At 47.2% G+C, this 12,500-nt stretch overlaps 1 protein-coding gene across 5 annotated transcripts in view; it reads left to right on the top strand.

The window, feature by feature from the left end:
- ctnna2 (catenin (cadherin-associated protein), alpha 2) overlaps window positions 1-12,500 on the top strand; it is a 307,160-nt gene that overhangs the window by 35,648 nt on the left and 259,012 nt on the right. For all 5 annotated transcript variants that reach the window (XM_035529730.1, XM_035529729.1, XM_027012569.2 and 2 more), the window contains exon 3: window positions 10,685-10,880. In XM_035529730.1, coding sequence (XP_035385623.1) covers window positions 10,685-10,880 — 196 coding nt within the window. The remainder of the gene's footprint in view (window positions 1-10,684; window positions 10,881-12,500) is intronic.

Raw genomic sequence — 12,500 nt, forward strand, 5'->3', positions numbered from 1 at the left:
TCTCAGTTCTTGTGTCTGTAACTGCCCCTCTTCTCCTCTGGGGTGTGTCCAGTCACCAGTTAACTCCTGCAACCGGCGAGGCAAGCAAGCGTCAAATAAGGCAACGCATGAACGATGATCTTGGAAGGTGTGTGTGTGTGTGTGTGTGAGTGTGTGTGTGTGTGTGTGTGTGTGTGTGTGTGTGAGTGTGTGTGAGTTTGCGTGCGTGTGTGTGTGTGTGTGTGTGTGTGAGTGAGTGTGTGAGTGTGTGTGTGTGAGTGTGTGTGAGTGTGAGTGTGTGTGTGAGTGTGAGTGTGTGTGTGTGTGTGTGTGTGAGAGACAGAGAGAGAGGCCAGACTGCAGCTCCACCCTTCAGCCTCAGGCTGCTTCTCCCTGACACACTTCTGTACTTTTGTTTGCTCATCTAGTGCCCTTCACTCCATCGTATCACCACCCACACACAACTCTGTTTTTTCTGCTTTAGAAATGCACTGCCTGGCCAAAAAAAAGGTCGCACACTCTAATATTTCGTTGGACCGCCTTTAGCTTTAATTACGGCACGCTTTCGCTGTGGCATTTCCACAAGCTTCTGCGATGTCACATTTATTTTTGTCCAGAGTTGCATTAATTTTTCCCCCAAGATCTTGTATTGATGATGGGAGATTTGAACCACTGTGCCAAGTCTTCTCCAGCACATCCCAAAGATTCTCAATGGGTTTCAGGTCTGGACATTGTGGTGGCCAATCCATGTGTGAAAATGACGTCTCATGCTCCCTGAACCACTCTCACAATTTGAGCCCAATGAATCCTGGCATTGTCATCTTGGAATATGCCCGTGCCATCAGGGAAGAAAAAATCCATTGATGGAATAACCTGATCATTCAGTATATTCAGGTGGTCAGCTGACCTCATTCTTTGGGCACATAACATTGCTGAACCTAGACCTGACCAACTGCAGCAACCCCAGATCATAGCACTGCCCCCACCGGCTTGTACGGTAGGCACTAGGCATGATGGGTGCATCAATTCAGCCGCCTCTCTTCTTACCCTGATGCGCCCATCACTCTTGAACAGGGTAAATCTGGACTCATCAGCCCACATGACCTTCTTCCATTGCTCCTGAGTCCAATCTTTATGCTCCCTAGCAAATTGAAGCCGTTTTTCCCGGTTAGCCTCACTGACAAGTGGTTTTCTTAAGGCTACACAGCTGTTTAGTCCCAATCCCTTGAGTTCCCTTCGCACTGTGCGTGTGGAAATGCTCTTACTTTCACTATTAAACATATCCCTGAGTTCTACTGTTGTTTTTGTACGATTGAAGTGATCGCCAATCAGAATCATTCAAGATTATTTTCTGACTACATTCATTCCTCAAAGATGTCCAACACATTTTAATAATGTGTTGGACAGTTCTTAACCCGATTTTAGTAGTTTAGTAGCAATCTCCTTAGTTGTTTTCTCTGCTTGCCAATAATTTGACCCTTCTGAAACAGATGAACATCTTTTCCACGACCACAGGACGTGTCTCTCGACATGGCTGTTTAACAAATCAAAAGCCACTCACTACATCAGTTAAGGTTATATAACTTGTTGCCAGCTGAAACAATCACCCATGCAGTAATTATCCAATGGGAAGCTCTTACCTATTTGCTTAGTTGAATCCAGCTGGTGACCTTTTTTTTTTTTGGCCAGGCAGTGCATCTCACTAGATTGATGAAATAAAGCAGTTGAGACAGGCAACACTGTGCAAAGTGGGTGTACGTCCTGCGGCCGGCATCCCAAACACGACAATCTCACGTCTGTAGTCTTTAAACAACACACGTTCCCCATGTCTTCTAATTGTTTCAGAATGTGTTACTCTACGGTTTCATCATTTTCCACAGAAGGACTGCTAATGGTTGTCAACTCTAAATGACAACAGACAACCGCTTATTAGCTTTAGCATTTAGCATTAGGATTTGTGTGTTTGTATGTATGTTTACACAAGACTCTTCCTTAAATTATTACTTGTTACTAATTGCCTCTATATTTATTTAGCTTTTTTTGCTTTGGTGTTTGCCCAAGATAAACTCATTGCATCTGGTTACACATCGCGCTTTTTATTTCAAGCAGTGGCTTCTCTGACAAGAGATTTTTGCTGGCACTTTACGAGTGCGATGGGAAAATTGGAAGCCAAACCTTTTTTTTGCCATCTACACAGTTCCTGGCCCCTTGTGTTTGTTACCTGGCGTGGCCTCCGACGGCCTCTCGGTGGTCCTCAGACCGCACCGCTAATGCGTCTGCCGTATGCTCAGCTACCCTCCAGTTCAACGTGATCAGGGCTGAAGCGTGTAGTCAAAAGCACAACGTTTTCATAATCATTAACCTCCACGAACAGACCATCAACAGACGCGGTATGCCTGTATCAGTGCCACCTTCTGTCCCCATCAAGTCAGATTATTTATTGCTGTTTATTTGTTTTGGGCTGGGGGCAGGTCTTGTCTCGGGCTAATAGTGCATAGTGCTGTTTGTGTTTTCTGATTTTAGTTAAGTTCCCCGCTGCCCAACCAAGCTAATTTAAGTCGATTTTCTGTCTCCTTGCAGACGCACGTTCATGTAGCTTTCTGTCGCGTTCTTGCCTGTTTTGATGTTACCACGCGTGTTGTCCAAAGATGGCCAGGCTTCTGAAATTTCCCGGCCTCTGCGACACGCTTTCCCTCAGGAACAGCCGCACGTTCACCGCTGCGGCAGCTATGGGTCGAACGGGGCATTGACCGTGGAATTGAAGGGAACTTCAGGCGGTTACGCTACGGATAATCCCATCCCCTTTGTTCCGAGCTCTTGGAGCATCCTCGTACGTCTGGTTATGTTCCGTGCAGTCTGGACCATTGTCTTGCAGTCCGCACGACCCGAGCATGTGAGCGTGACGTCCACGTCCCCGTCTGGTGAGAGGCAAACGGTGCTTTTCTGGAGCTTCATGACACCTTGGGGAGTTTCTTCCTCCCACACCCGCCATCGGCTTGTGCTCGTTTGTGTTATACAGCTGCTGTTCTGTAACGCTGCTTTCTGGGAAAAAAACAAAAAACAAAAAGTAAGAAAATAAAACAAATACAAAAATAAAAACAAAAACACACAAAAATTGGGTGGATCTGCATGTGCCTCTGCTGGGTGTGTTCAGGCTGGAGCGAGGTCCCCCAGGCAACATGTGGGGCAAGAAGCAATGTGTAGCTCTTTCACACACACAACCCCAGATGTGCGGGTTCTAAGCTGCAGTACACACGCATTAACCAGCTGCCCCTTCTCCCCGCCGTTTTACCCTCACGCTGCCATGTTTTTAAAAATTGTTTCCTGTTCTCACGCCGTGCGCCTCACGGCTCGAGTGTCTCTCCGAGCTTGGCTGCTTCTGTCTGCCTGCGTGCCCCAACCTCCTTCCTCTAGCACCGTCCGAAGGTGGCGTGGTGCATTGAGACTCGTGTCCAAGCGGGCCAGGCCATCCTGAGGATGTGAACATGGCATCGTTCCTCTGTGTTTGGATGGACACGGTGACCTTGACCTTGGGCTGCTACTGCGCAGCGTGGAGAGGCGTGTCTGGTGTCTGGGGGCGGGGTGGGCGGGGCCTTGGCATTCCTTTGTAGGCCTTCTGAGAGTATAGGATGTGACTTTTATCACTGCATGCAGAATGGATTCACGAGCTTGAACCGGTGAGTCAGGAAAGGACTGACGAGGCTCTGCTGATAAGATAATAAGAGAATAAGAAAACATCTCTCTCTCTCTCCCTCTCTCTCTCCCTCTCTTGCTTTCTCTCTCCATCTCTCCATCTCTCTCTCTCCCTCTCTCTCTCTCCCTCTCTTTCTCTTCCTCTCTCTCTCTCCCTCTCGCTCCCTCTCTTGCTTTCTCTCTTCATCTCTCCATTTCTCTCTCTCACTCTCTCTCTCTCTCTCTCTCTCTCTCTCTCTCTCTCTCTCTCCCTCCCTCTTTCTCTCTCCCTCTCTTGCTTTTTCTCTCCATCTCTCTCTCTCCCTCCCTCTCTCTCTCTCTCCCTCTCTTTCCTTCTCTCTCTCTCCCTCTCTTGCTTTCTCTCTCCATCTCTCCATCTCTCTCTCACTCCCTCTCCCTTCCTCTCTCTCTCTCCCTCTCTCTTTCTCCCCCCAAAATCCTTTGCATAATGTTTACCTATGTGCAGAAACATCCTCATACACTATGCATGAGACAGAGTTACGCACCCGTGCGCACACACACACACACACACACACACAGTTACAGTATGCAGGCCGTAGGTCACTGTGAGAATCACGGTGAGATTAGCTGCTCCTGACTGAGTCATCCTATCAGGCTTCCACTTCACCCCAAGGAGCCAATGACGCAAAATCAAATTTACATGCAAATTACGTCACGCTAATTGGTGTCTACTACCGCTTGGATTTCTCATTAGCAGCACTGGGCCTTAAATTAACCATGCGGCCCAAGTGACGCGCCACCTGCAATGCTTGTGGATAACGCCCACACGTCTAAATGTGCTGTGCTGGCCATTGTGCAGAACGGATCACGCGAGCCCAGTGTTATTGTTCCGTGGCCAAGCACAGGCCGACGAGAGGACCACAACATTAGTCTAGCAGGACGTCCGCAACGGCCCGGGGCTTTACTACGTCCCATTCGCAGGTTACGGTCACTTAGCACATGCATGCTGTTAATATCCCACTGGCAGTTTTATCGCATCTTGTTGCTTGCACTGCCAAAAGTGATTTTTGCAGCCAGCAAGTAGCATCAACACTAACATTTTAATAGCGTTTTACAATAACCCTGTAAAACATACAGACAGCAAATATGTCTTTTACTGCTGCTGGTCTCTGTAGTTTTTGTGGTATTTAAAGCCGTGTCTGGGGCGGGTCTGATGGGAACCAAGGCTGCTTGTGTTCCCGTTATGATACTGGGAGTGACGTGTTGTGCATCAGACCAAAGAATCATTCCAGTTCTCTGTCTAAACCGGTGACACACAGGCGGGACCGAAGAGCGTGAAGTTGGCTTTGCTTCAAATTAGCATCGCCCTAGCCAGGCTATCTGGATCTACCAGCCAGCCGCCTTTTGATGCAAACCGCAGCCCTCCCGCTCCGCTCACAGCCGTCGCCGGGACCTCGCACGGCTCTGCTGCTGACGCGCGGCTATGTTTGGCTGGCTTCTCATGCAGGCAGGCCGAAGCCTCTCTGACTAAGTCCTGCACACTCCTCGTCAGCCTCGCTCCGAACTGTCACATTCGACCTCCGCTGTGCTGCCGGGAAGATATTCCCCTTTGAATTGAGCGCTGGTGATGCCTTGGTGCGGGCGTGCGGGCCCTCGTCTCCGGCCCTCTGTCTCCTCACTCACTCTTCCCCGAGGGCTTTCCCTCCCTGCCTCCCTGCCTCCCTGCCTCCTCCTTTCACGCTGTCCTTTTTCCTGCTGCCAGGACAGACTCTCCTGCCACGTAGCCGCGTGACAACTTACAGTCGCTGCCTGTTAATTGCCAACAGCCCCTGACGCTGTTGGAATGTATGGATACGCTGTAACAATAATATCAGGAAGCGTTTCAAGTCTGTTGTCAAACGTGTTCGTATATTATTATTTGTTGCTGTTGACAGAGGCCAAAAATGTCAGTATTTGAACCGGTCTTATTTGAAAATCGGTGGGAGAGAGAGAGAGAGAGAGAGAGAGAGAGAGAGAGAGAGAGAGAGAGAGAGAGAGAGAGAGAGAGAGAGAGAGAGAGAGAGAGAGAGAGAGAGAGAGAGAGAGAGAGAGAGAGAGAGAGAGAGAGAGAGAGAGAGAGAGAGAGCTGGCATGTAGTGAATTGCTAGGGATACGTTTTTGCCAAAAAATGAATTACAGTGTGTGCACCGATTGCCACTGCAAATGTAATGTTGCTTTGGGACTGCACCTAAGGACCAGACAAAGCCTGGGGGCCTTTTTTTTTGTCCATCTTCCGCTGAGAATCAGTGCTATTAGTGACTGTCCCACTGAAGCCAAGAGAACATCAGAGCCCCACTGTCTTTATAGTACCATCAGGGCAGGGATGACGTGATCTGCGTGTGAGGTCTCTCTGCAAACCCAGCACCCACTTGTGTGAGTGATGAATGAAATTACTTTAGCCCTGCACACAGGGCAGACACACACACACACACACAGTCAGACTACAGTAGATTTATGGTCGTACACTTTCACATTTAGAAACTAGCTGCAGTTAAATGCACTTCATTGACCTTTATCTACTTTCTCCTATTTTTCTTCTGTTTTGCGTCTTGGGGCTTGTTTGTGTTCTGTCGCCCCTTACGTTTCCCCTCCCTCTCTCACACGCGGTTAAAGCATCCCACAATGCCATGGGACGGATATCTGCCGTGGGAGGAGGGCAGAGTGTAGGGTGGTACCTCTGACCTCCCCCTCCCTCCTTTCTTGTCCCCTCATCCTCTCTCTCTCTGCCCTTTTCCCTCCGTGCTGAGATTAGTTCTGCGCTCTGGATTCCGCCGGTGTGTTGAATAAATGTGGTGGTATTGGCTGGTAGCCGAAGGCCTGTTTTTTTGTTGTTGTTGGTTTTTTTGGGTGTTTTTTTTTTGCAGTGTACCGGGTTCTCGCGGAGACCTCCAGTACAGACACTGTGCTTCTCCACAGCTTGGAGCCCATTCTGGCACTAAGTGGTCTAGGAAAACCTGCCAAAGGCTGTTTCACCCTGCCAGCCGTGGGCTACGTGGGACCTTTTCTCAAGTCATTCGTTAATCTAGCATTCAAAGCATGTTGTGTCTACCTCCTTAAATGCTTAATATGTCTATCTTCTGTGGTATTACAGTACAGATTAATAAGAATTGCTTGCCAAAGGTGCCGGAGGTTTAGTTTTGGGTTAAACCCAGGAAGGCAGGCGCTTCTAATCTCGCAGCCTGCTGTGAGGGGAGCAGTCTTACGGCGTGCAGATGGAATGAGGCACCGAACACTTCGTGCGTCGTCTACGTCGTAAACTCGCCGGGGGTCCGCCATTCCGTTTCCCTGCGGAGACGATAAAGGAGAAGCCGCAGACGGACCGTGAGAGGCGAGACAGCAGCACAGGCACTGTGAAGGAGAAAGGAGTTTAGTTTGAAGGGCATTTTTTTTAGATGTGTTCTTATCAGTGTAAGCGGATGGCTTAGTGAGTTTTCTGTGGAGTCCTCCTCACGGACGAGGCAGTCCCGCCGCCCAGCACTGCCGCGGGACTTCAGAGTATCCTTTGTCATGTGCCAAAAAAAGTCGTGAAGGTCACGAAGTGAAGCCTCCCGTGGAAACGGCCGACTGTACATATCGACAGGTTGAACGCGTCTGAAAGCCAGTTATGGTCAAGAAATGCAATTAACCTGCGGTTTCTGGCAGCCGTGGACTCTACTGTCTCCAGTCTGGGTTTTTAATTGGCCAGAAGAAAAGACATTTTAATCAATTGGGATATTTTTTTGTGCTTCTTAATCTGCTGAGGAGTACAGAAACAACAGAAAATGAAAAGCGCAAAGAAAAAACGATGACAGCAGATCTATTCCAGGTTGCCCTCTGGCATAATTGCCCTTAGAAAAGAGCGAAAAAAAAAAATAGCGAGTGAAAAGATGAAAGGAAATTAACAAAGAAGACAAAGAAATTAATATCCGCGCAGCCTCACGTCATTGCTGGTCTGCCTTTTGCGGTCACTGCCTTGTTCCCACGGCTGCTTGCCGGCGGTTCACTGTTGCTTTAGTCTGAAGTAAACCGTGCTTGGTTCATCTCGGCTTAGCGCTGTCATGACGGCGAAACTGGTGGCTGGTGCTCACTTTAATACAGACGTAGGTTTAATTAAAAGAGTGGGCTGACCCTGCAGCTCACCCGCGTGCAGTTATCATTGCGTAACTGAACGCCACTCACCGTTCGGCAAGGACCGAGTGTCATTCCTGCGTCTGAGTTCGTCCAGCTGCTTTGATGCAGTGGTTGACTCATGCGCCTACAGCCTTCTAGCGTGCCTTTACGATAATGGAACCACAACGCTTAAGAAATCAACTCCGTAGTCCACTATTGGCCAAGCAGAGAGACCGAGGAAGTACAGGGTGGCCAACTCCGACTGTGTCAGCCACTGCGGCAATGGCTAAATCTATGGGCTCAGAGCCAGAGAGGATAAGGCTGCCACTGGTAGAGTTTCAGAATAAGGAGCAAATAGACTTTAGCTGCCTGCCTTTGATAAGTCTGTTTAAAGTGGTTGCTAATTATAATGGTTTATGATGACGTGTAAATGTGCTGTGAAAGACCTGTATGTGAGTCTGAGCTCTGGATATTGTGCTTGGCTTCGCTCCTGTTTTTAGAGGTCCTGTTTTTGTGTTAGTTGCAATGGTAATTATTATTTTTTGGCTTCATTTGTCTTTTTGGCACCCGTCATTTGTCTCTAGGGTTATTTCTTTTTCCAGAATAGCAATATGGATATGAATGATCATAGAGGTGAGATTTTTCCCAAGGTTTGTTTATGGTTGTTGTTGTCATTGACCTGAAGGATTGATACTTTGATCGTACAGTTGTAATATATCTGCTTTAATTTTATTTGACTATTCAAATGTCTTTGTGCTATATTTGACTGTATTGCATATTTCATCATATTTTATAAGCATATTTGCTTATTTGTACGGTGTGGAGGTTACAATATTAAAATCATTTCAACATTAAAGGAAAAGCTGGGCTCGGGGAGTAGCTCCGGTACTGTATTGGTAATCAAAAGGTTGCTAGTTCAAGTCCCATCACCACCAGGCTGCTGCAGGTGGGCAAGACCCTTAACCCTGAGTTACTCATGTTGTGTTCAGTTATAGTTGTAAGTCACTTTGGGTAAAGGTGTCAGCTTAATGTCGTGACTTCCATGTTTGTGCTGTAGAGAGAATTGTAAAGATCTGTTTTGCATACCGTGCATATTACAAATTTGGATGGAATTTTGTTTCACGTAGCTCACTAATGCTTGTGACAACATCTCTGTAACTCCGTAACTGGTCGTATTTGCTCCAGTGAGTGTCACCGTGTTTGACTTTGTGATGGTCTTTGACAGCGCTGTAAACAGGCACATTCAGATTTTTGTTCATTTATGCTCCATTCTCTGCATTTGTCGGCAGAAGGTTGAATTAATGATCGTTACTGATGTATCTTATGTAAATGTTGTCAACTCTTCCTGAGAATCTTGATCTTGCTTAGCACAAGGTCAGGTTTAACGTGTTTGTCCTGCGTGGCAACGTTAAATCGCCTCCCTAAAGTAATGCACGTGACGGTAGCACTGACTAATGCTGTGGGCTTATTTTCCATTGTGCGTCTGATCCCCAATTTTTCCACATGATAATTCTTGGTCTGGGATAAATGTCTTAGTCATGTCTTCATTGAATTCTTGTCACGTTCCTTACCCAATTACTGCTTGCACATGTTGGTAACTCAGTTTGAATAAGGATGTCCAGACCTTTGCACAACTCCAGAGTTTTGGTGCATAGCGTCTGTTCCACACAAGGCGACCCTTTCTTGCGTAGCCTCTATCAAGCCTGACCTTCTCCATTATTGCTGTCAGTACCTATAACCAGAAATTCCAAATAGTCCAGAGTCTGGGGATTTTATTTTTGTTGATACTATGGATTTTTTCAGACCTCGTTCTCAAGGAACCAAAGCAGGAATTTCCCCAAGCTTTCCATAAGCCGACTGCATGGAAATCCACTTTGTTCTGCTTCTGACTGTCACCAAAATGACTTGAAAGTTTTGCACGGCTCAGTCGTATAATTTTCCACCCGTGCTCGTTCAGTTCGGCTACACTGAAGGGCCAAGTCCTGCTTTAGGACTTATGGCTCTGCTCCGGGGTACGCTTTCAGAATATAGAGGCGGCGGTTTGTCTGCTGTATGTTTTCCTCATTGTAGTGACATAATTGAGTTTAACCCCTGAGAGAAGAGCGTGCTATGACCTAAAGGTGGCTACCTAAAGCCAGGCCTCAAGGCCTGTGGTCGCGCATCGGCTTTATTCAAACCCTGAAGGTTTACAGAAATTGTCTGCACGTTGCATGTTTTTTCAGTTTAGATGTGCTACTGCTGCATAACAGCACTGTTGATGTGTGTGGGTTAGGGTTAGTGTCAGGGCTGAAGGGTAAGAACACCCCCCCGCCACCTGATAGCGGTGGTGAACATCTCAGCCCAGCCCTTAAGGAAGCTCTGTAACATAACTGTTTAAACCTATAACACATCACCTAAAGATAAGAGGGACAGAGTCCAGACTTAAGCTACAGTGGAACAGTTACACATAGCACAGTGAACATTTATTTATTTATTTATAAATCAGTCATTATATAAACACCGGTACCTGAAAATCATGGTGATTTTCTTCACTTTAACAGGCATTCATCTGTTAAAATCTGTTTGATCTGCCCTATGAGGGAATGCTCTGATGTTCCTGGTGGTCCTGCATCTTGCTCGGCACAGGTGCGAGCCCTGTGACGTCACCTTCCTCCCGCTCCTCACGGAGGAAGAGGGGCTTTGTCTAGGAGAGACCGGCCGTGAAATTCAAAAGAACCCGCAGCATGTACTTTGTAATGCAATACAAATGAGCGAGCGCTTGGATATGCTACCCCCTCTCCTGCATGTGACCAGAAATCCATCTGCATCGTTTTAAAGAAGGGAGTCATTTTATTTCAGCCCCAGAAAAGTCCTACAGTCGCTTGACCAATGATGGGCTTTGCGGCCTAACTCGGCCCACTAACCTGACTCCGCCTCTTTGCAGGTGACCACCCTGGTGAACACCAGCAACAAAGGGCCATCCAGTAAGAAGAAAGGCCGCTCAAAGAAAGCCCACGTGCTGGCCATGTCTGTGGAGCAGGCCACGCAGAACTTTCTGGAAAAGGGGGAGCAGATCGCTAAGGACAGCCAGGACCTGAAGGACGAGCTGGTCACCGCCGTGGACGAGGTCCGCAAGCAAGGTGAGATATTCCAAAACCCGTCCCTTGTGTGTCCAAAAACCCTGCCCCCAAAGCACTTTGGCAGTCATGTATCTACTTTGTGATGAGCAGAAGGTCTTCTTGTGAGGTCTTTGGTGGCCAGGGCGTTAGCCAACATGCCTTCTTTTCGTTTCCTCCTTTAAACGTAGAGGAGGTACTTTGAGAAAGTGAGTCAGAAATAAACTCTCCTGCAGACTGGGAGTCTTTGCCAGTCCTTTTCAGAACTGGGAGGGAACGTCCATGTGTCATAATACGGTCGGCTGCAGTTTACGCAGTTTGAGTCAAGACCACCTGACTTCATCCAAGCGCTCAAGGATACACACGCACAAAAAAGCAAACTGTGGTGATATATAACAGAATTACAGCTAAGACTAGGTTTGAGGGTGAACCCGCGTGAAAAAAAGTTATGTCTGGAATTACTGTTCCGCTGGGGCCTCTTGAGAAGGTAGCCCACTGAGAAATTGTCATTTCTCAGCTGTTCGTGTGAGCTCTTAGTCCTTGAACATGTTTCTGTGCCATTCTTCAGAAATGTCCTGTGGAATAGTCCAGCCATTGATGTAGAGAAGCACGGTGGGTCTCTCTGGGGCAGTCAGCCTCTTACTTACTTACTTTCAGTTCTTCTCTTCTCTTCTCTGGTCTTCTCTTCTCTTCTCTGGTCTTCTCTTCTCTTCTCTTTGATCTTCTCTTCTCTTCTCTGGTCTTCTCTTCTCTTCTCTGGTCTTCTCTTCTCTTCTCTTCTCTGGTCTTCTCGTCTCTTCTCTGGTCTTCTCTTCTCTGGTCTTCTCTTCTCTTCTCTTCTCTTCTCTTCTCTTCTCTGGTCTTCTCTTCTCTGGTCTTCTCTTCTCTTCTCTGGTCTTCTCTTCTCTGGTCTTCTCTTCTCTTCTCTTCTCTTCTCTGGTCTTCTCTTCTCTTCTCTGGTCTTCTCTTCTCTGGTCTTCTCTTCTCTGGTCTTGTACGTTTTCTGTTTTCTTTCTTTTTGTTTTCTTTCTTTCCCTCTGTTCGGCTCCTGCTCTGCCACTCTTACACACTCTGTCTACATTGTTTGCTCTCATTCTCCCTCTCTCTTTGCCTGTCTCTCTCGCTCATATGTTCTTTCCTAGAGCACTTGTGAGTGTTTGTTCGGCTAAATTATGCCCACACTGTTACTTTTCCTCCCCAAGTTCATCTTCACTCAGACACACTGAAACTGGATTATTCCGCTGTGGACACATGAGATGAGAGATTTTAACATTATTAACCAACTGATAGTTAGAATAAAAATGAAAGTGTTTTAGAGGTATTGTTTGTTGGAATAAGCTTTAGTAAATCTTCTTTAATCAACTAGCTTAGCCCATCTTATTTAATGAGTCTACTTGGCCATTGTAGTAGTCCATCATGGTCGATCATTTAGCAGTGTATGTAGTTCCACGCATCAGAAGTCTCGAGAGCCATTTGTGCTTTGGTATAGCTGCGGCAATTTTGGCTGTGTGTACGATTAGTCGAGAGATCTACAGGGACCCGCCCTGGGTCTGTTCATGTCTCCAATTTTCTTATTTCTGTATTTGGTCCTGGATCTGGGTCCTCTCTCTCTCTCTCTCTCTCTCTCTCTCACTATTTCTCATT

The sequence above is a fragment of the Electrophorus electricus genome, chromosome 9 (assembly GCF_013358815.1).
Source record: "Electrophorus electricus isolate fEleEle1 chromosome 9, fEleEle1.pri, whole genome shotgun sequence".
Lineage (NCBI taxonomy): Eukaryota > Metazoa > Chordata > Actinopteri > Gymnotiformes > Gymnotidae > Electrophorus > Electrophorus electricus.